General features: G+C 42.8%; 1 protein-coding gene across 3 annotated transcripts in view; it reads left to right on the plus strand.

Annotated features, from left to right (window-relative positions):
- UXS1 (UDP-glucuronate decarboxylase 1) overlaps positions 1–24,298 on the plus strand; it is a 95,292-nt gene that overhangs the window by 34,410 nt on the left and 36,584 nt on the right. For 2 of the 3 annotated variants that reach the window (XM_032176639.2, XM_032176641.3), the window contains exons 5-6: positions 2,437–2,497; positions 15,215–15,395. In XM_032176639.2, coding sequence (XP_032032530.1) covers positions 2,437–2,497; positions 15,215–15,395 — 242 coding nt within the window. Of the gene's footprint in view, positions 1–2,436; positions 2,498–15,214; positions 15,396–21,689; positions 22,394–24,298 lie in introns of those variants that run through there. The other variant, XM_032176643.3, reaches the window with a different exon arrangement.

The following is a 24,298-nucleotide window of genomic DNA, read 5'->3' on the forward strand; positions in this document are numbered from 1 at the left end:
ACTGAATTGGTTTTCTCCCTGCACCTCATTTTCCCGTATGTAGCTTACTCCCATTACCGAGCGGTTTTGACTCTAAAATCATACACAGTAGAGCAGGAGCCCTGAAGGTGAGTGAGGGGAAGTTATGAGTCAGAGACGGCTCCAGCGTTTTCACGACAGACAGTCCGGAGGAGCCACGGTGCTTGTGAGCAGTTGTGGGAAGGAAAGAGTCTCAGCTGTGCCATGGCACTGGGTATGCCACTTGGGGATTGAGGCTGAAGACCTGGATATCGTGAGCTCGGAGAAATGAGGACATTTGGAGCGGTTTGAGAGGTGCACACAGTTAACTGAGATTTACAGTGCCGTCCCCCAGCTGAGTTGGTGAGGGAAGAGTCGGAATGACAAGAAGTGTTACTTGGCAAACAAGACATCTGTGCTGCTCCCGCCAGTGTAACAGCATCGCTCCTGACTCAAGGCAGAACTTGCTTCTGCTCCCCAGCTGCATGGATAACATTCCTGAGGCACTTCCCATGGGTGGCAAGTACTAAAGACAATCTGCGAGCTCACAAGGGGGAGCCCCAGGTTCCCACCCTTGCCCTCAGACTCTCCCATCTGATTTTGTAGTCTGTAAAGGGAACTTGAGCTTTTGAGACTCTGTAAGTTCTTAATGGGGGAATTCGTCTGCATTGTAATAGAAAGCCCTTTCACTCCAATTTAAGCATGCTCGGGGCTTTCTGGAGTTGAGAAACCCCTGCTTCAGGGGCTTCTGTCTAATGACCCTTCATATTCCCTTCAGTTCAGTGACCATTAAGGAAGTGCATTCTGTATCCTAGTGCTGTGTCTGTGCTGGGGACAGGGCAGGGATGGAGACAGTGCCATCTGGCCCAGCACCTCTCCAATTAGTATAATGACCATGAAGCTGATGTCTCAGATTTTATTTAAAGCACTTTTGTTCCTAACTGAATCACTTTTAAAATGAATATTTCAGCTCTGTGTTTATTACCTCTCACTGGACGTTTTATATTCAGATCACACTGCCCTGCTCCTAGGACATTAGTGTGGGCTGGGGACCCATGGCACCTTAGGGCAGCAAGAGGGCATCAAAAGATAAGTGAGACTTAGGGCCAGAGCAGACCCACAGAGACAGAAGATGCTGTTGCTCATTCGTTTTACCAGGGATGCTGGTCAGGAAGAGGATGCCGTGATTGCGAAAATTCCTGGAGCAGGAGACAAAGTTTCATTAATATCTTTTCTCACTCTTGCGGGGCGGTCCTCATGCATTGGGCCTGTGACTTCACGAAGCTGCTTTCTTCCACCTGGGCCCTGATACAGTACCCAGAGAATGCCATGATTATAGCCCAGCGGGCTTTTCTTACCCACTGCCCTGAGAAAACGAAGGCACTGAGAACAACAGGTGTTACAGCCAGGAAAGAGTTTAATCGCAGGGCCAGCCACGTGTGAGAATGGGAGAGGTTTCTCAAATCTGCCTCCCTGAGAACTCGGAAGCTTGAGTTTTTAAGGGTAGCTTGGTGGGGCGGGGGCCTGGGGAGCTGAAACAATCGATTGGCTGGGTGTGAAATCAGGGGGGTGTCTAAACTGTCTTCAGGCAGCTGAATCAGTTCATGGAAGCTGAGTCTGAGGACCAGGTGACATCTCTTAGTCTGTCTGCCAAAATGCTAAATCTGAAAGATACCTCAAATACCGTTTCTTTAGGATTCACAATAGTGATGTTATCTGTAGAAGTTGTTGAAGTTGCAGATCTTGCAATCTCTGTTTGAGTGACCCTGGGGCAGTAAGCAACATACGGAAAAGCAAGCTAAGCTAAGCAATGGCAGGTCATTGTTTATGCTTATTCCTTTAGCAAAGTTCAGACCCTACCATAACTCTAACCCCGGCTTAGGAATGTGGCTTCAATCTCGAAACAAGGAGGAGGGTCAGTTTTCCTTGCCTCATCGTTTAACTATAAATTCCTCTCCTAGTTAGCTTGGCCTCTGCACTAAAATAAGCAAAAACAATAAAAACAAAAATTGAGCCTGTGAAGTTAGGTGGAGCCAGTCATATTAGATTTCTATTAGATTTCATATTAGATTATTACAATTCTGCAAAGGCAGTTTCACGGCCATCTCCATCATGGTGTGGTTTTATCTGGACTAGTAGAGGTAGTGCCTGCCCTGCTTTAGCAGCTGCTGGAAGCCTGTAGCTCCTTGAGCTTTTGCTTCTCAGAGATAGAATCTCAAGTCATGTCTTTAGCTTGGTTCTAAACAAGGAGCAGGTTAGATAGCTCTTTACCTCAAGTTAACTAGTGACTTGTTGGTTTCTCCAGCACTCATTCAAGAGTAGAGAGAAGGAGCAAACAATAACAGTCCCAAGACCTGGCACATGCTTTGATGGTAGACAGAGAAAATATTCAAATGAGATGTTTGACTTTTTCCTTTTGAATCTCTTTATATTATACAGCTTTACCCAGAAATACCCACCAGTAAAGTTTTTATCAGAAAAGGATCGGAAAAGAATTTTGGTAAGTTTGCACACCTGAATAGTATTTGTAACATTAAGAAACTTTCTTTTTTCATTGAGAGATAATTCACATATCATAGAATTCAAAGATACAATTCAGTGGCTTATAGTATGTCCACAGAGTTAGCACCGTGTTCTGATTCCACAATTTTTTCATCACCCCAAAAAAAAGTCCTGTACCCATTAGTAGTCACTTCCAATTCGCAGCCCCCTCCCTCCAGCTCTGGGAAACCACTAAAACTACTCTCTATCTCTATGAATCTGCCTTTTTTGAACATTTCATCTGAAAGAAATAATGTGATATTTGATCTGTCTTCAAGGCTCAGCTGTAGCATGAATCAGTACACTTCATTCCTTTTCATGGCTGAACAATACTGCATTGTATGGGTGTACCACATACTGTTTCCCTGTTTCTCAACTGATGGGTGTTTGGAGTTGTTTCCACCTTGAGGCTATTGTGAATAATGCTGCTGTGAATGCATGTGTGTGAGTTTTCGTGTGGACACAGGATTTTCATTCTTTTAGGTATACTTAGGAGTGGAATTACTGGATTGTGTGGAAACCCTGTATTTAACTTTTTGAGGAAATATGAAACTTGAGAGCAGTGGTTTTTAACGTTTTCTGGTTCAGACCACTTTGAATTCACCCAGGGGGCTTCCTTGGCTAATAGTGCTCTTGTTAAACATCAGTATCAACTCACCAATGAAAGAAACCCTTTTAACTATTAGGTAACAAATTATGTCCAAAAAGATTGCATGTTGCATTTTTTTAAAGCAACAGCTTTATTGAGATATAATTCACATACCATACAATTCACCCTTAAAATGTATAATTCAGTAGTTTTTAATGTACTCACAGAGTTGTGCAACCATTACCACATCCAAATGTAGGACCCCCCAAGGAAAGCCTTTACCCGTTAGCAGTCACTCTCCATTTTCCCCTTAGGGCTTCCACACCCCAATCTCTAGGCAACCACTAATCTGTTTTCTGTCCATGTAGATTTGCCAATTCTGGGTATTTTATATAGATGGGATAATGCAATATTTGACCTTTTGTGACTAGCTTTTCTCACTTAGTATGTTTTCAGGTTTCATTCATGTTGTAGCTTGTATCAGTATTTCATATATTTTTATTACCAAATAATCCGTTACGTGAATATACCACATTTAATTTATACAGTAGGCCCTCCATATCCGTGGTTTCCATATCCATAGGTTCAGCTAACCACAAATTGAATATGTAGTTAGGCCCACAATGGTTATGTCTGTACTGAATATGTGCAGACTTTTTTTCTTGTTATTATTCCCTAAACAATACAGTGTAACATTTTTACATAACATTTACATTGTATTAGGTATTATAATTACCTAGAGATGATCTAAAGTATACAGGAGGATGTGTGCGGGTTATATGCAAATACTACACTATTTTATATATGGAACCTGAGCACCTTTGCATTTAGGTATGGGGGATGGGGTGCGGTCCTGGAACCAATTCCTTGTGGACACTGAGGGACGACTGTACGTTTGTTATATGTGTCATAGGGTGACTCTCTTTAACCTTTTGAGAAACTGCTGTTTGCCAGAGCAGCTGCACCGTTGTACATTTCCACCAGCAGCATATGAGGGTTCCAGTTTCTCTACATCCTCAACACCACTTCTTACTGTCTGTCTTTTTGATTGTAGCCTTTCTACTGGGCGTGAAGTGATATCTTTTTGTGGTTTGGATTTGCATTTCTCTGATAGCTCATGGTGTTGAGCATCTTTTTGTGTGCTTATTGGTCATTTCTATAACTTCTTTGGAGAAACTTCTATTAGATACTTACCCTATTTTTTAATTGGGTTATTTTTCTTTTCGTTATTGAATTGAGTTCTTTATATATTCTTGATTCTGATAAAGTGTTTTTTTCTCTTGCTGCTTGTACTTGGGTGTCCTATTTAGGAAATCATTGCCTAAACTAAGGACACAAAGATTTACTATATTTTTTTTCCTAAGAGTTTTATAGATTTTGTTCTTAAATTTAGGCCTGTGATCCATTTTGAGCTAATTTTTGAATAGGGTATTAGGTCATCATTCTTTTGGATGTGGCTGTCCGGGTGTACAGCACAATTTGTTGAAAAGACTATTTATTGCCCATTGAATTTTCCTGGCACCTTTGTTGAAAATCTTTTTACCATAAATGTACAGTCAAGCATCACTTAACAATGGGGATACGTTCTGATAAATGCATTGGTAAGTGTTTTTGTTGTTGTTCTGTGAGCATCATAGAGTGGACTTACACAAACCTCGATGGTACAGCCTTCTACACACTTAGGCTACATGGTATGACCTATTGCTCCTAGGCTACAAATCTGTACAGCATGTTGCTATACTGAATACTGTAGTAGTTATAAATAACAAAGGTAAGTTATTTGTGTTCATCTGTATAGGACACTTACCACAAACGGAGTTTGCGGGACTAGAAGTTGCTCTAGGTGAGTCATTGAGTGAATGCCTTGTAATTAACTAATTTCCTATTTGGTACCTTTCCCTTCTTTTTCCCTGTGGAATCCAGTTACTATCTGGGGTCACTTGCTTTCAGCCTGAAGAACATCCTTTAGTATTTCTTGTGTGGTAGGTCTGCTAGCAATGAACTCTCTCATTTTTTGTTTATCTAGGGATGTCTTATTTTTGGAAGTTATTTTTGGTTGTATATGATTCTTGACTGCCAGTTTATTTTTACACTTTAAATATGTTGATAGAGTTCAGATGTTTGTTCCAGCCTCCCAATCCCATGTTGAAATTTGATCTCCAGTGGTGGAGGTGGGGGCCTAGTGGGAATTATTTGGGTCATGGAGACAGATCCTTCATGAATGGCTTGGTGCACACCCCACTGTAATGAGTTCACACGAGATCTGATTGTTAAAAAAGAGTATGGGACCCCCTTCTTCTCCCTCTCTTGCCATGTGACTTGCCTGCTCCCCCTTAGCCTTCTACTATGATTGAAAGCTCTCCGAAGCCCTCAGCAGAAGCAGATGCTGGAGCCATGCTTCATGTACAGCCTGCAGGACCGTGTGCCAAATAAACCTCTTTGCTTTATAAATCACCCAGCTTCAGGTATTCCTTTATGGCAGCACAAAATGAACTAATACGTATGCCATCCACTGCTTTCTCCATTGTTTGTTGTAATGAGCCAGCAGTTAATCATATTGGGGTTCCCTTATATGTGACAAGTCATTTTTCTTTTTCTGCTGTATGAATTTCCTAGGACTTGTATAACAGTTACCACCATCTCAGTGGTTTAAAACAACAAAAATTTAATCCCTCGCAGTTCTAGAAGCTAGAAGTCTGAAATCAAGATGTCAGCAGGGCCATGCCTATGCCCCTCTGAAGGCTCTGAGGGGAATTTTTTCCACGCTTTTCTCCCAGCTTCTCGTATTGCCAGCAATCCTTGGTGTTCTTTGGCTTGTAGAGGCATCACTCTAGTCTCTGCCTCCAGCAGCACATGGGTCTTTGCATGCCTTTAGTATTGGATTAAAGTCCCACCCTAATCCAGTATAACCTTAACTAAATATGTCTGTAGGGGCTCTATTTTCAAATAAGGTCACATTCTGAAGCTCTGGGACAGACATAAACTTTGTAGGACAGTATCCAACCTAGTACAGCTGTTTTCAAAATTTTATCATCTTTCTTTGGTTTGTAGGATTTCTAGAATGATGTTATCTGTGTGGATCTATTTTTGTTTGTGCTCATCCTAATTGCAGTTCATTGAACTTCCTGAATATGTACATTCATATGTTCATCAATTTTGGGGAGTTTTCTGCCATTATTTCTTTGAATATATTTTGTATTCCTTTCTCTTTTCTGATACTCCCAGTGCAGCATGCATGTTGATGCACTTATTGGTGTCCTGTATTTGTCTGAGGCTGTGTTTAGTTTCCTGATCTTTGGGTTGCATAAGCCCTTTCAATCCAAGTTTGCTGATTCTTTAGCCTAGTTCCAATCGACTATTGAATCCGTCTGTTGAATTTTTAGTGTCAATTGTGGTATTTTTCAACTCCAGAATTCAATTTGTTTCTATTTTGTAGTCTCTCTTTATTATCTATGTACTTCTTTAAGCATGGTTGCCTTTCGTTCTTTGAACACTTGCCATTACTTTTAATGGCAAAAACTGCAATTACTTTTGCATCAACCTAATATTTACGGTGGTTGCTTTGGTGTCTTTGTTATATACAATACCTGGGACTTCACACAGACAGTTTTTACTGCTTGGTTGTTTTTTCTGTTTATGGGTCACCCATTTCTGTTTCTTTGCATGTCTTGTAATTTGTTGTAGAAAACTGGGCATTTTAGGTAGTATATTGTAGCACTTCTGGATACTGTACCCTCATCCCAACCCCCACCTTCCCCAACTTGTTTTATTTTATTTACTGATTTATTTGTTTAATGACTTGTCTACTTTAGTGAAGTGTTTCCTATTTCTCCCCGCCACTCCAGTGTGAAGCTTTAACTGTTGTTCCTTGGAGGATGTAGCCTTGGCCACACCCCCTGGGATGATGGTGGCTCTAATAGGCTCATGTTGACAGTCTCTTTCCCTGATTTCTCTATTAAGCCTGCGCAGTATCTCACCCAGCTGTTAGGCTGCAGTGGTTGCTAGCTAATTGCTTTATTTTTCAACAATGCTGTGGGTTTTAAATTGCTCTTCAGCCTGATCCAGTTAAATTCTGTCCCCTTGGCAGGGGTAGATTTTGAGACCAGTCTTTGAGATTTGTTCTGACCCCAGAAGGTTTATTAAGTGTCCACTCCCTGGTTCTCTCTGTTAAACAAGCTGGCCTCGGATTTAGGTTTTTATTCTCTTAGATCTACTGCCTTCTACTTATTGCTTACCATCTGCATCTCCCTTGTTCTTGAGAGCACCCTTATGCTTGAACTTCTCCACTTTCTCTTTCAAATAAAGTCAACTCCGTTTCGGGAGGGCTTTTGAGTGCGCTGTTTTCAGTACCTCTGTCCCTCAGGAAAACCTCTGAACCACTGCCCTGGAGCTGGGGTGGGAGCAACACCTCTGTTTTATAATCAGGGTTCTGTAGCCCCTGATTTCTTTTTCTTTGTCCCTCTTGGCATGGAACTTCTCCCTTCTAAGCAAGTTGGGGCAACCGTGACTGGAATCCTGTTATTCTCAGCCTTCCCTGTCTGGGAAGTACTGCTAAGTGGCCCTTCCTGGTGAGATACCATGTCTTTTGAGTGGGGTTCTCATTTTCTTGGCCACACCCAGCACATTCCCCACTCTAAACTGTGGGGATGGACTCAAGGGTTGCAGACTCTTGCTGTTCTTACTTAATTTTATATTTTCTTTCTTTCTTTTTCTTTTCTTTCTTTCCTTTCTCCCTTCCCTTCCCTTCCTTGTTTCCTTCTCTTCCTTCTTTCCTTCTCTTCCTTCTTTCCTTCCCTTCCTTCTTTCCTTCCCTTCCTTGTTTCCTTCTCTTCCTTCTTTCTTTCCCTTCCTTCTTTCCTTCCCTTCCTTGCTTCCTTCTCTTCCTTCTTTCCTTCCCTTCCTTCTTTCCTTCCCTTCCTCCTTTCCTTCCCTTCCTTATTCCCTTCCCTTCCTTCTCTCCCTCCCTTCCTTCTTTCTTTCCCTTGCTTCTTTCCTTCTTTCTTTTTTTGAGATGGAGTCTCGCTTTGTCACCCAGGCTGGAGTGCAGTGGCACGATCTCGGGTCACTGCAACCTCCACCTCCTGATTTCAAGCGATTCTCCTGTCTCACCCTCCCAAGTGGCTGGGATTACAGGTGTGCTCCACCATGCCCAGCTAATTTTTGTATTTTTAGTAGAGATGGGGTTTCACCATGTTGGCCAGGCTGGTCTTGAACTCCTGACCTCAGGCTATCTGCCCACCTCAGCCTCCCAAAGTGAATTTTATATTTTCTTGAATACATGTTACTTCATTTGCTGTACATGCTTAGCACAATTTCCAGAGACTTTTAATAGTTATTTAAAAAATAATTTGGACCACTTATGGTTGTTTCGTTGGGGAACAGGTCTGTGGACCACTTTACACTGCAATTCTACAAGAAATGATTTATATATGACCTTGATGTTGAAATGACTAGTACACAGGTTGTTTTGTTCTTCTACCCATCACCTAGGCTGTAGGACTGTGCATCCCTAAAATATTATTGTCACTCCTGGATCGATATTAGACTATTACCCCATATAATCTCTCTGTTCTCCTGGAAGTTATAGAAGTCTCTTGCCTTTTTGAGATGGCATACATAACTCTCACTGTGAGCAGACTCTGAAGTCTGTTAATACTTGTATGTCCCTCTTTTGAGGTTATTTCTATTGCATCAAAAAGGTATATACATTTGAGCATGAATTTGTAAATATATTAGTGTCTCAAGTATCATAGAAAAATTAATTTTTTTAATGTTTTGTTGCCATGTTGTCAGATTGATCACAAATCTGATAGTCTACTTTTCTTAGTTTGTTTTGTGCCGCTGTAACAGATTACCACAGACTGGGTAATTTATAAGTAGAAATGTATTGGCTTATGGTTTGGAGGCTGGCAAGTCCAATATCAAGGGGCATTCTTGCTGTGTCATCCTGTGGCAGAAGGGCAGAGAGTGGATGAGAGAGACAAAGGGGACCCAACTCATCCTTTTACACATAACCTACTGCCACAATAATGACATAACTCATTCATGAGGGTGGGGCCCTCATAGACCAATAACTTCTCATTAGGCCTCACCTCCCAATACTGTTGCATTGGGAATTAAGTTTCCAGAACATGCTTTTGGTGGTACACATTCAAACCCATAGCATTCTGGCTGCGGTCTCTAGAATTTATGTCCTCCTTACATGCAAAATGTGTTTATTTCATCCCAATAGCCCAGCATTTTAACTTGTTCCAGCACCAACTCGAAAGTCCAAAGTCTCATTTAGACATCATTTGGGAAAAATTCAAGACATGATTCACCCTAAGGCAAATTCCCCTTCAGCTATGAGCCTGTGAAATCAAAACAAGTTATCTACTTGTAAAATACAATGGTGGAACAGGCATGGGATAAACATTCCCATTCCAAAAGAGAGGAATAGGAAAGAACAGGGTAACTGGTCCCAAGTAAGTCCAAAACCCAACAGGGCAAACAAGATGAAATCGTAATGCTCCGGATAATCTTTCTTGACTCCATGGCCTGAGTCCTGGGTACACTGGGGTGGGAGTTGGACCTCCAAGGCCTCTGGGAGCCCCCACCCTGTGGTTTTGTTGGTCTCAGTCCACCTGGCAGCTCTCGCGAGTTCTGTGCCTATAACTTCCTCAGGCTGGTGTTACATGCTGGTAGCTTTATAGTTCTGGAGTGTTGGTGGCAGCTGTATCACTGCAATGAGTCTCTGCCTACCCACCGCCACCTCCCACCCTGTCCTGGGCTATTTGTGACATCCTTTGAAATCTAGGTGGAAGAAGCCATGTTCTCATGGCTCTTGCATTCTGCACACTTGCAGAATTAGAGCACCATGTGGACACCGCCAAGGTTTACAGCCTATATCTTCTGGAGTGGTAGCTTAGCTGCACCTGGACTGGCCAGAGCCACAGCTGTGCTGGCTGAGGAATGCTAAGGGGAGCAGAGACTTGCGGCAGCACAGGGCAATGAATGGTGACCTCGAGCACCTCTCTGGAAACATCGGCCTCAAGGTCTCAGCTTGCCTGGAAGATTTCTGAAATGCCTTCAGGATCATTATCCCATTGTCTTAAGGGACAGAACCTGGCTTCCTTCTAACCATGCTACTCTGTGTATCAAAGGGTCAATTGTCTGCACTCTTGCACTTTTTCATTCTTTATATGGCAAGGCTGGGGACTTAAAAATTTTTTTTTGTTCTGTTTCCCTTTTAGTTATACAGTCTGTCTTTAAATCATTTTTCTCTTCCCTTATTTTACTCTATGTAGTTAAAAGAAGCCATGCAATTCTTTTAATATTTTGCTTAGAAATTTCTTCCACCAGATACCCTAGCTCATGGCTTGTAAATTTTGCCTTCATAAAGCCAGAGGACACAGACACATTTCAGCCAAGTTCTTTGCCACTTTGTAACAAGGATAGCCTTTACTCCAGTTTCCAGTGATATGTTCCTCATTTCCTTCTGAGACCTCATCAGAATGGCCTTTACTGTCCATATTTCCACAATTGTTCGGTTCACAACCATGTTACAGGTAATCTCTAAGAAGTTCTAGACTTCCTCCACAGCTCTTCTCTTCTGAGCCCTCACCACTGTCTCTTTAACACTCCATTCACAGAAGTCTAGGCTTTTTCTAGCATGCACCTCCAGATTCTTCCAGCCTTTACTCATTACCTAGTTCCAAAGCTTTTTCCACATTTTCTGTTGTTTGTATAAGCAACATCCTACTTCTTTGGTACCCATTTTCTGTCCTAGTCCTTTTTGTGCTGCTATGACAGAGTACCTAAGACTGGGTAATTTATAACAAATTTATTGGTTCATGGTTCTGGAGACTGGGGAGTCCAAGATCAAGGGGTTGTGATATGGTGAGGGTCTTCTTGCTATGTCATCACATAGTGGATGGGTAAAGAGAGGGCAAGAGAGAGACCAAAGGGACTGAACTCGTGCTTCTATGTGGAACACACTTCCACGATAACAAACTCACTCCTCTGGTAATGGCATTAATCCATTTACTTCACCTCATGGCCTAATCACCCCACCTTTTAACACTGTTGCACTAGGGATTAAATTACCAAAACGTGCTTTTGGTGGACACATTAAAAGCACAGCAGCACTGATACAGGAATGCTGCAAAATCTTGCCATGAATTTTATTATGTGCACATGGAATGATCTTCCTGTCGATGCTGAGTATTATAGAATTTATTTTGCTTTACACATCACCACAGCAAACAGACTTAGTTTTTTTTTTCATCTGCCATCTCATAGGTTAAGCACATTTCTGAGGCATTTGGCATGTGAGCTGGTATATTGTTGCTATAACTTAAAGCCTTTTCAGTAAATTGGTAAGCCTTAGGACAGCTTCAACAGAAAGAGGAGGCTTGCTTTGAAATACATTTTTTGATTTTTTGCTAATTTGCTAAGCATCATGAGTTTGAACGCTGACCTTGAACTATTAGCTGCCTATTGGCACCCACAAGAGCCAGCAAGAAAGCACACTGAGAAACTCCAATACTGGAAAGCCATGCAAAGCTGTGTAAGTTCTAATCCATCTCAGTGTAAGAGGTCTTACTTCTTTTCTCCTGTTCTCTTTTGGATATTAGCTCCTTGTTATTCAAAGAGTATCCTTGGGTTTGGTGATTAGTGTTCCTGATAGAGCTTTGTAAGTGCTAAGCTTTCACCAAATTTGTTTCTATTTGAAACACTTGCCTAATGGGCTAACATTGATTAGGATAAAAAATTGCATAACCATCCAGCTATGTTATATAAATCTTAAGTATTTTAGGTAGAAGGAAATTACTTCAGAAAAAAAAAATTCTGGTGCATTTTAGTCAAGCTAAGGTGCTTCCAACAATTTTACGTCAGTACTAAGACTAGTGAGATGTTGGAGATGATCATGTATAATTTAATACGCTGCATCTCTGATATCTCAGAACTGTCTGCCAGGTATTTTGGGTGCAGAGATGATGTTAGAGTGCCACTGAACATTTTGTTTTCAGAAATATTTGCATATAGAGAAACAGTTACATTAAAAGGGGTTAAGTTTCTTTTTAAAAGTTGCAAGTTTTTAAATGTAAAAATCATGGAAAACTTGGAAAAATGCAATAACGTGAAGATAAAATGAAATCTCATCCCGTGAGTTAAGCTCTAGTGGTGAGTCAACTTTGAATTTCAATTATTTTTCTGGAAAATCGTTTTTCATAGTCATTGTTCAGGTATAGCAGTAGAATGTGGGAGCTCTTAAGATGAAACACGAACCAGACAAATTGACAGGCAGTAGAGAGCATGTAATTAGAAAGACTGTCGCTTTAGTCTATCCCAGCTAGTGATCTCTGAGGATTTTAGTCAAAGACATAACTTCTCTGGGTGTCAGTTTCTTATCTCAAAGGCAAAGGGGGTTTGGAAAATGGTGCTGTTGGTAAAGCCAAATGAAAGCTATTGAGCACGAGGATAGCTTTCTCAACCTAGTCTTACCCATCCTGTCTTAACCATTTGATTTGCATTTCATCAGAGCATATGTAATATCTATGTGGTGGTTAAGGGATGGTTATTCTTGAGGTTGGCCTTGTTAACTGAAAAACCAAACTCTAAAATATTTTAGAGGTTTATTATGATCCAGTATGAGTAACTGCAGCCCCAGGAAACACAAAACCAAGAAGCCTTGAGTAAGTGTGCCCGAGGCAGGTGGATTACAGTTTAGTTTTAATACATTTTAGGGAGGCAGAAGTTACAAGGAGGTATAAATCAATATATAGGGCTTTTACATTGGTTTGGCCCAAAAAGACAAGCTCTTTTGAAGTGGGGGCTCACAGGTAGAGGCGGGTTAAGAGATTCTGTATTTTATTTTATTTTGTTAATTTTGAGACAGGGTCTCTCTCTGTCACCCAGGCTGGAGTGCAGTGGCACAATTGCCACCCACTGCAGCCTTGACCTCCCTGGCTCAGAGATTTTTTACTTTGTAATTGGTTAAAGGAGTAAATCTTTGTGTAAAACTTTGGAGTCAGCAGAAAGGAATCTAAGTTATGACAAGGAAGTCTGTTCACCAATACACTGGGTCAGAATGACCTGGAGGGATGTGACTTAGCTCCTGTCTGGCACGACCCTAGGTCCTGTTTATGATCTCTGTTTTAACATTAACGTTGGTCAGTTGTGTCTAAACTCCAAAAGAGAAAGTATAGTGAGGCATGTCCAATCTCCTTTCACATCATGGCTGGGAACTCAGCTTTTCAGGTTTCTCTGGGGTTCCCTTTGGCCAAGAGGGGGCCCACTCAGTTGGGGGCAGTTAGGATATTTATTTATTTATGAGACAGAGTCTCGCTCTGTCACCCAGGCTGGTGTGCAGTGGTGTGATCTCAACTCACTGTAACCTCCACCTCCTAGGTTCAAGTGATTCTTGTGCTTCAGCCACCATAGTAGCTGGGATTACAGGCATGTAGCTAATTTTTGTATTTTTAGTAGAGATGGGGTTTCACCGTGCTGCCCAGGCCAGTCTCAAACGCCTGACCTCAGATGATCCACCTACCTCGGCTTCCCAAAGTGTTGGGTACAGGCATGATCCTCTGCACCCAACCCAGATTTCATTTTTAGTTTATAGCCTCCCCTTACTTCCCCTCTGCCATTTTTGGTCTTTTTCATCCAGATAGCTTCTTTCTTTTTTTTTTTTTTTTTTTTTTTGAGACGGAGTCTTGCTCTGTCGCCCAGGCTGGAGTGCAGTGGTGCAATCCACTGCAACTTCCGCCTCCTGGGTTCAAGTGAATCTCCTGCCTTAGCCTCCCAAGTAGCTGAGATTACAGGAGTGTGCCACCACGCCCAGCTAATTTTTTGTATTTTTAGTAGAGACGGGGTTTCACCATGTTGGCCTGACTGGTCTCGAACTCCTCCTGATCTCAAGTGATCCGCCTGCCTCAGCCTCCCAAAGTGCTGGGATTACAGGCATGAGCTACCACTCCAGTCAAATCCAGGTGGCTTTACTCTCTCACCCGTGGTGAATATTTCATCGTGTGTGAGATTTCATTTATTTTAAACAGGAGTTTCATGGAGAATTACATGTTTTAAAACCATAGACCTAGGAGTTTGTCTACCTTTTATTTTAGGTAGAAAGGATTGCTGTCTTCCTATTAATTCTTTCAGTTTGAAACAGAAGGGTGAAATGAATGAGAATTTTGGTGAAGAGAAGGCAGAGTGGAGAACAGGGTACAGCAGGCTAGAGAATCGAGTTGCGCATGGCAGGTCTGTTTTCTGAGCCTATTCTTTTCACTCCCACCGCCTATAACCTTCCCCCAGATGAAATTCCCTTTATCCTCCTCCAGTTACACCATTTAATTTGAATAAAATACCTGTGTTCAACTTAAAAGTATTTTTCAAGCACAGTTGACTTTTCACCTTTGCAGGGGTCTAGGTTTTGTTATTACTGAGTCCTGTCAACACCCCTCACAGCTGCCTTATTGTGCTCTGTGGCTGGATATCACACTGTGCTCACATCACCACTCAGAAATTAACCACACAGTGGACTTAGGCATTTAGGGCTTTAGTCTACAAACAGCATGTATTGCTTATTAATTTGTTCTCGTAAACAATTTAAAAGATATTCATTTTTTGTGCGGTTTTTGAATCTAACTTAAATATTAAGTTTCTTTTTTTCTTGGTAGTTCACCAAATCTCTGCATTTTACTAATTGTTTTTTCTATAAAGTAATTTTTAAAGTTCTCAGCAGTAATATTAAAACCATGTGAGCTATGTCCAGCATCCCATTTGTTATAAAACAAGAACCTTTGACTAATGGGAAATTCTCTGTCAGCAAAGACATTTTGAAATTTGTAACTACGATTTTTTGTATTCTTCCAAGAGTGGTAGTTTGAAATTTTAGGCTGCTTAGGAGTTTACAGATAGTGTGACCTCTTTGTTCTGCAGTAAGAGTCATGATGCTACCTTAAAACCTTTGCTGTCTTCCTTGCCCGCCTTGCTCCTGAGTTTTAAGTTGTGGCTGCACCAGAGATGTCTCTCCGTGGAGCTGGTCCTCACTGTGTTCTCATGTGCTTTTTCTGGGAATGTTCTGCACACGCTGTCCGGATGCAGATAACCGGAGGCGCAGGGTTCGTGGGCTCCCATCTAACTGACAAACTCATGATGGACGGCCACGAGGTGACCGTGGTGGACAATTTCTTCACGGGCAGGAAGAGAAACGTGGAGCACTGGATCGGACATGAGAACTTCGAGTTGATTAACCACGACGTGGTGGAGCCCCTCTACATCGAGGGTGAGTGAAAACTGCACCTTGTTATTATTCAGAGCTGCGCAGGTGGCCTCGCCAGAGCTGCGGGAGGGTAAGCTGTTTGAGCACATTGAAAGCTATGTTGGGTTTTATTTTTGAAATGTCTCGATGTGTATGAGGTGCCGTCCTAGTCTCTGTGATAACGAGTGGTTATAACAGTGTGAATAGCCGTCTTCTCTCCTGCATGGCACCCCTGGTCCTGAACTTCATGGAGCTGTTGAAGTAACTTTCCTGTAGTACACATCTGCTGTGGTCTGAATGTTGGTGTCCCCCTAAATTCATATGTTGGCATCCCAAGCCCCATAGTGATGGTATTAGGAGGTGGGGCCTTTGGAGGTGATAAGTTCATGGAGACAGAGCCGTCACAAATGGGATTAGTGTTTCTATAAAAGAGGCCTGGGAAAACCCCATTGGCCTTTCTACCATGTGAGGACATGGCGAGAAGATGCATATATGAACCAGGAAGCAGGTCCTCACCAGCACCCAATCTGCCAACCCCTCGATCTTGCTAATTTGATAGAAAACCATTGGTTCAATGTACATTTCTTTGGTTACTAAATATGGTTAGACTTTAACATGTTAATTCACCAGAGAAATACCAATGGTTTTGTTAGTCCATTTTAAAAATATTCTTTTAGTATGAGTTCTTTGTAATAGGAATGTTAACTGTTGGGCTTGTATTTAGCATTTTTCCCACAAAGGCAAAAAGTTTTTGCCTTTTCGTTTGATCGAAATTTTATAACATAGTTTCATCTGTTCATATCCTTTTTGCTGTTTCTTCTGTTCTCTTTCTACTCTAACCGTTCCAAGATGAGATGAATATTTAATCTAATATTTAGAAAGCAGCCATGGTGTTATTTTGTTGGTTGGTTTTTTGCTTCATTTTTAAACATTTAATTATGTAATCTATTTAGGGTTCATTTTGGAGTGAAGCTGTAGTTTTTGTAAAGTGTAACAGGCTATGTAGATTATAGCTCAGTGGGCTCACTTTCCTCTTGGATTTCCTCCTGGGATTGCTGTGGGGTTAACTGAGGTCATGCATGTGACAGGGCCTGGCAAGCAGATTCTCACAGTTCCCTGCTAAGAATCCCCTTCCCATTGTTCAACCCAAGATGCTAGGTGGTGCTGTCACAGGACTTTGCTGATAGAATCAAGGTTATGAACCAGCTGGCTTTAAAATGAGGATGATCCTGGATTATCTGGGTGTGCCCCCACATAGTCACATGAACCGTCAAAGGCAGCAACAGAGAATGGAAGAGTCAGGTAGAGAGACTGGGTAGAAGAGATACCACGGGGAGACCGGGCAGAAGGGAAGCTGGAGAGGTTTGCAGAGTGCAAGGGACCTAACCTACCCTGGCTGGCGTTGAAGGAGCCATGTGTGGGAGAGTGTTGGCAGCCTCTGGAAGCTGAGAATGGCTCCCTGGGGAGAGCCTGTAAGGCGACCTTAGTCCTGCAGCCTCAGGGAACTGAATTTTGCTGTCATCCTGAATCATCCTCTGAAGAAAGGAACACAGCCCCGCTGACACCTTGATTTCTGCCTGGGGGGAGGCAGAGCTGAGAACCAGCTGAGCCACACTGTGCCCGGTCCTATAGAACTGTCAGATCAGATCGTGAATGGATATTCTTTGAGCCTCTAAATTTGATTAGGCAGCAATAGAAAACTACTGTGAGGACTTAGCACAGCACTGGGCCCTCATTTCGCTAAGTGCTGCCCAAGTTATACCTTTTTTTTTTTTTTTTGAGACGGAGTCTCACTCTGTTGCCCAGGCTGTAGTGCAGTGGCATGATCTCAGCGCACTACAAGCTCTGCCTCCTGGGTTCATGCCATTCTCCTGCCTCAGCCTCCTGAGTAGCTGGGACTACAGGCACCCGCCACCGTGCTGGGCTAATTTTTTGTATTTTTTTAGTAGAGACAGGGTTTCACCCTGTTAGCCAGGATGGTCACCATCTCCTGACGTCATGATCCACCTGCCTCGGCCTCCCCCAGATGATACCTATTAATATTACTACTCTCTTCTCTTTTTTAGCACATGGCAAGAAACATTTATTTTATGACACTATTGTTTATGTAATTTCAGTACCACTGAGAAGCCAGAACTTAGTAAAAATGGTGTTTTAATTAGTAAATTATCTTCTTTAACTGTGAGCTTTGATACCAAAGCTGCTCTAGGCCATTTCTGCCAATTCTGTGACAGTGTGTGGGACGCGCACACACACACACACACACACACACACACATACATATACATGCAAACGCACACACACACACACCCCCACACATTGAATGAAGTCATACAATAAATGATTGGTTCTTTGTCCTTTGCTCGGAGTATTGCATTCCCTCAGTTGGCATTTATGTTGGGAGAGCATAAGATGCTTCTCTGCCTCTGTGGTTTGAAGCCTGTTTTTCACTTTCTCCTTCAGTGGGTCCTCAACTTTAGCATCAGGTCTTCTGTGCCCTTGATAATTTCCCCCTTGCTGCCCCTCCATCTCTTCACTCTTTCTGCTCTCACAATGCCCACTTCATCCAACAATGCCAGAATGCACCTTCCTTTGAAGCCCACGTGGAACATTCTCCAAGATTGATCATATTCTAAGCCATAAAAGACACCTCAGCCAACCTGAAAGAATTAGAGTCCTATAAAGTGTCCTCTCAGACCAGAGTGGAATTACACTAGAAATTAGTAACAGAAAGATATCTGGAAAATTACAAAAATATTTAGTGATGAAACAACAAACTTCTACGTAACATATGGGACAAAGGAGAAATCTCAAGAGAGATTAAACATACTTTGAACTAAATTAAATAATTAGGTTTCTTGTTTATATATTTGATAAACAATGAGATGGAAGAGAATCTGAAATATTTTTCTCTTTTCAAAAGAATCTTTTTTGCTGATGATGAAAATAATACATACATGTTAAAGAAAATATAGAAAGGTATTTTACAAAGCAAATAGAAAATTATTTTTAATCTTTCTATAAAGTGTTGAGGAAGTTGGCTGGGCACGGTGGCTCACACCTATAATCCCAGCACTTTGGGAGGCCAAGGAGGGTGGATCACTTGAGCTCAGGAGTTTGAGTCCAGCCTGGGCAACATGGTGAAACCCAGTCTCTACCAAAAATACAAAAAGTTAGCCGGGCATGCTTGTGCATGCCTGTGGTTGCAGCTATTCAGGAGGCTGAGGCATAAGAATCGCTAGAACCCAGAATGTGGAGGTTGCAGTGAGCCAAGATAGTGCCGTTGCACTCCAGCCTGGGTGACAGAATAAGACCTCATCTCAAAAAAAAAAAAAACGGTCGAAGCTAACATCCAGTCGTTTTCCTAAATGTGATTTTTTTTTCCAATTAAAAACATGCTTAATAGGTAATATGGTTATATGGTTCAGTTATTTTAAAAAATAAATGGAAAAGATGGCCGGGCACAGTGGATCACGTCTGTAATCCCAGTACTTTGGGAGGCTGAGGCAGGCAGATCGCTTGAGCCTAGGAGTTCCAGACCAGCCTGGGCAACATGGTGAAACCTTGTCTCTACAAAAATTACCCAGGCATGGTGGCATGCACCTGTGGTCCCAGCTACCCAGGGGTCTGAGGTGGGAGGCTTACTTGGGCCCAGGAAGTTGAGGCTGCAGTGAGCCATGACTGCACCGCACTCCAGTCTGGGTGACAGAGTAAGACTCTGTCTCAAAAATAAATAAATAAACATAAAAATGGAAAAGATAAAACTATAAAGTTAAAGTCTTCCTCTTGCCAGTTCTCAGCTCTCCTCAGGAAACAGCTGTTGATCCTTTCTTTGTATTCATCTGCAGTGTGTGTATGTGACCCAGCTAACACAAATAGGTATTTATAGTTCTCCCTTTTTGTATAACCTATTATGTATTGTCCTGAATCTTATTTTCTTCCACTTACTGTGTCCTGGTGATCTTTCTATATCATATATAGAGACCTTTTTTGGCAGCTGCTTAGTGTTCTATTTTGTGGCTATACTAGCTAGATCTCTTTACCAAGACACGGATTTTTTTCCCCCTCAACATTACTTGTTAGCAAGTTGCCTTCTTATGAATGTATTGTAATTTCCTTAGTCCTGTGTTGTTGGATCTTTAGGTTGATTGCAGTTTGCAGCCATCATAAACCATGCTTCAGAAAGCCACACATCTGTGTCTCTGTCATCATTTTCATAGTACACTGGCTTTCCCAGGGTCCCGCTACAGAGCACCTGTGCTTCCCTGAAATGCTGTCCCAATTTACTTTTCCACCGTCTGTATAAACAGGGATCTTGAGACTAGCATTTCCATGGGGAACAGGAAAATGCAGAAATGTGCATTGTGTCATGGGAAGACCAGTACCGGGAACTTGTAGTATCTCTGTTGAAGAGGTCCAGGAAAATAAAAGAAGAAAGTGACCATAGCTAACACTTAGCTATATTCCAAGTGCTATTCTAATCACTGTTTGTGATTGGCAAGTTTAATTATGTCAATACCCATGCAAAGTAGGCAGCTATTTTCCTCATTTTATAGGTGAGGAAACCAAGGCATGGAGCCCTTTCCATTACCTGCCTTTTACCTGGATGTTCAGTTGCTATGGAGGGCCGGGGGTGGGGGCACCAGGAGAGGGAAGACGGGAGAGCCAAGCCATCAACCCTGGGCACCCACCCTAAAGAGGATGTGTGGAAACAGTGTTTGCCAAGGGGATTGAGTCCATGTTTATGTAGACATTTAAAGCATGCAGCTCTGATGAGAATATTTTTGTTGAAGTATCATTTAGAAATTTTTTTCTCAGCTTTCAGTTTATATTGCAAATGTAAATAAAACTGCAGTGGCGGCTCTTAGAGATCGCCCTCTGTTTAATTTGGAGCTGTGGGGGCTTCCTATGGAGCAGCCTAGGACACTGGAAATTCTTTCCCCTGCGGTGTCTTCACAAGGAAGCTGAGCCCCTCACTCAGAACAGTTGACAGCACTGGCGGGCAACCCCAGCTCCCGTGGGCTGAGCCAGTCTCTAGTGTGTGCAGCCTTTGCCCTAAGTAAATACATTTGACATGAGATGAAGGGAAAATCTTGCTGTTCTGCTTCTTTGTGCCAAGAGAAATTTGGTCTTTATACTTTGAGAAGTTCTGTATCTTCTTCATTCCTGTTTTCCATCCTAAATACTGTTTCTGGAGACAAAGACTAGGGCCATGCCGTGAGACTTCACATCGCAGAGAGGGACATCTCGTTGGGGAGTATTTCTACCTCTGACTCGAGTGTAGAAAAAGAGAATTCTACTGTATCTTTTATGATGGGAATTTAGTATGTGCTAAATAATCATGTGAGTTATCACAGAAAGAAGTAACCCACTGTTTTGGGTTTTAGTGTTTCTATAGTCTTTAGTTTGATGGTACAAATCCTGAACTGGCCCTTGGCAGTTTCGTACAGCGTGGGTGCGGCACAGAATGAGGCTTGACACAGGCTATGTCACTAACTTAAGACAAAATTAAAAAAGAAAATCAACAAAGGAGTGGAAGCTACAGTCAGTTTTTATGTGGATTTCCCCTTTGGTAGAAGAAAATGTTGATTTCTCCGATGTGTTCTGAACAGTGGTTTCAGGTTATCTCGAGTTGTTCTTTTCCTACGGTGATTTTTTTCTTCCCTATTTATGTGTCATTTATGTGGGTTTTGGGCACAGGGAAATTCAACCTAAGACCCTATAGGGAGTTCATTTGTGGTTTGACTGGTTGAGTTTCCCCAGTCAGAATTCACAGAAGGGCCGAGTGAGTCACAGCCGTGCCCTCACCCAGCCTCTTCCCAACATAAGATTACACTGCGTGCTTTCTTGTAGGAATGCTGCTGATCATTAATTGGAGCTCTTTTAGGCTCATTTCTTGAGACTTCTATTTTTCTACCTGAGCTCCCAGCACGTGGCCTTGTAAATGTGAAGGGTTGTGGCAGGGTCTCTAGCGGTCTCTGGAGCGGCTGTGTGGGCACCCATGAATGGGCTGCCTTTCTGTCCCACTTTGACTTCCTCTCCCCACCTCAGCTTGGATTTTGGGATGTCAAGCTCATGCTTGGTGTACTCTGAACTGTGCAGTTGACATATTCCGAGGGCCTTTGTCCTGGCCTCTGAGGGTTAACCTTGCTGCTTTATTTATATTCCGAAGCCAGTTGTTATTAATGTTACTTAGTGTTTACCTAGCACCTCTCATTGCTGGTTATTTGTCCCTGCTCTGAATTTCCCCTCTTCTCTCCCCTTCAGAATTTCTCACCAGATTATTTAACCAACAGACTCTGCTGCAGTGCCCTTTTTAGGAGAGGAACTGGAGTTATTGTTAATGTTACAGGAAGAACACATTCTCAAAGGAGAGGGGGTGGTGGGAAACTTTGATTTTCGTAGGGTTTTCAGTTTCCTCTCAAATGGGAGGATGCAGCAGTGCCACTACTTAACTGAACGTCTTGACAGTCTGATGGGGCAGCCCTCAGCCTTCCGGAGCAGCAGTGGGACTGACCTGTCCAATGAGGAAGAAACACCAAACCAGATGGAATGGCCTTTGGGGATGGAAAAACCCCAGTTTACGCTCATCTCTTCTCTCAGCTAACTTTTTTGGAGCCCTGTTCCCAAATTGGCCTGGGCCAGAGCACCATGGAGGGGTATTTGTTTTAAATGGAAGTTTTCCAGGCCCTCCTGGAAATCCTGAAGCATTGAGACCTGCAGTGGGCTCAGGAGTCTGCATTTGTGGATGACCGAGGGGGCCTCCCCTCCCTGTAGAGTCCACACTGTGGAGAGCATCAGGAAGGGAAAGGCCTGCATCTTGTGCTCAGTGAGCTCGTCTAGTGAGGAAGGCATGTGTGAATCTCTGGACCAGGCAGTGCTGAGCTGTTGTGGACTAGTGGTGCAGGCAAGGGATTATTTCTGACCAAGGGCCGTGAGAAGGTTTCCCATACAGACTGACGTCTGGATTGAGCTTTGAAGAAGAAAGCCAGGACTGGAGCAGATGAGGAGGAGGGAAGAGTGCGAGGTTAATGATAGTGGCTTTCTGTTTGATGTAGGGGAGGCTTCCTGTACTCTCCAGGCACACTTCTTCCCTCTTAGCCTTTAATGCAGTTTCCTGTCTTTCCCTGCATACCTTGTCACCTCAAGAGTAAAGATAGTGATGAATAATTTGTTGTGTAAGATCACAACCCGTACAGAGTTGTTTATACTCTCTTTGAGGAACGTAGGGTGACCCTGTCTGTGTAAGCAGAAATGCCCGTGTGAGTCAGGTGGCAGCAGGCTCCAGGTCTAGCACACCTGAGCGGGCTCTGTGGTGTCGTACTCAGCTCCGAAGGTCTGGCCAGGTTCATTTTTTTTTTATTTTAATTTTAATTTTTAAATTTTATTTATTTTTTTGAGATGGAGTTTTGCTCTTGTTGCCCAGGCTGCAGTGCAATGGTGCCATCTTGGCTCACTGCAACCTCTGCTTCCCAGGTTCAAGTGATTATCCTGCCTCACCTTCCCGAGTAGCTGGGATTACAGGTGCCCGCCACAACACCTAGCTATTTTTTAAAATATTTTTACTAGAGACAGGTTTCACCATGTTGGCCAGGCTGGTTTCGAACTCCTGACCTCAAGTGACCCACCTCAGCCTCCCAAAGTGCTAGGATTACAGGTGTGAGCCATCACGCCTGGCCCTCATTTGGTTTTGAACTTGGTGCAGTCCTGCTCCAAAGTGGCAGTGGGTATGAGGAGGCATCTTCAGAGGAGGCAGCACAGTGCCTGTTTCTGGGGCTAATGGTCTGCCTTTTCTACCTGCAGCCCTGGAGCTTGGAAGTAGGTGTGCAGGAACTGACCCGGTCTGTGCTGATCCTAGCTGGAAACTGCAAAACATAGTTTGGCCTTAGAATTATGGGACTTTGTGAGAACTGATTTTTAAAAGGTATCTTGTTAAATTACAATTTGTATAACAGAATATTAGTTCACCTTTTATTTTTAGCAGTTTTTCAGCTCAGAATAACTTGTGGGGGTGGGAACAGCAGTCACAGGATTTCCTTTTACTTGGACAGATCCTTTCAGTGAACTTGTATCTTGACAGACCATCAATAATTTTAAAGATTTGGTGTTTTGTTAGTTCTCTTTACAAAAAGATTATTCTTCCCATAAGCATTGGTTCTATTTCTAAATTAACTCACTGTTTTTCAGAATTGGCTTTCAAATGTGGAAAAAAAAAATACATACATATATATGAATGAAGGTCTAGAGTCTCCCAGCCTGCTTCAGGGTGTTGGGGACCCAGGCATCACCTCACTGGGTGACTAGTGCACAGTCAGGATTGATTGAGAACCTCCAGACTGACCTGCTGTGGCTCAAAGGCATGATCTTCAGCTCTTCCATTACCAGCACTGGGAAAGGGAAAACAGCAGCAGTTCCCTGGTCAGCAGGAGCCCGGAAGGCCCGGGCAGAGGGGCCCCTGCAGGTATTCTTACACATCCATGTGCAAGGGAGGACTCATTTTGGCAGCAGAGCTTTCAGATCCCTGTTCCTCACTCCTGTGGATGGTGGATGTGTTTCCTCAGCAGTGGCTAAAAGTAGAATGGCATGACAGGGACTTTGTCTGGAAGAATGGCGTTCCTCCTGTGTGTGTGTGTCTGTTGCTGCCATTCCACAGGGAGAGGTTGGTCCCCGAGGACTTCTCTGCTATGTGCAGATGCTACCTGACTGGGTTCTGTGCTGGAGCACTGTGGGTAGTGACGTTAAAGTGAATGCCTTTCCAGGAGGGGCAGGGGTTGTATGGAATCTGAATTGCTTTGCCATTCGTGGCTTTAAAAACCCCCCTCCCTCCCTCCCCATGGTCTCAGGGTCTGGTTTTATGTATACAGGATGCATAAAAACAAAGGAAAGGCTACTTTCTGCCATAGTTCTGTGTCTTTGGTTTTAAGTCA

Source organism: Hylobates moloch, unplaced genomic scaffold (genome assembly GCF_009828535.3).
Source record: "Hylobates moloch isolate HMO894 unplaced genomic scaffold, HMol_V3 SCAFFOLD_15, whole genome shotgun sequence".
In the NCBI taxonomy this organism is placed as follows: domain Eukaryota; kingdom Metazoa; phylum Chordata; class Mammalia; order Primates; family Hylobatidae; genus Hylobates; species Hylobates moloch.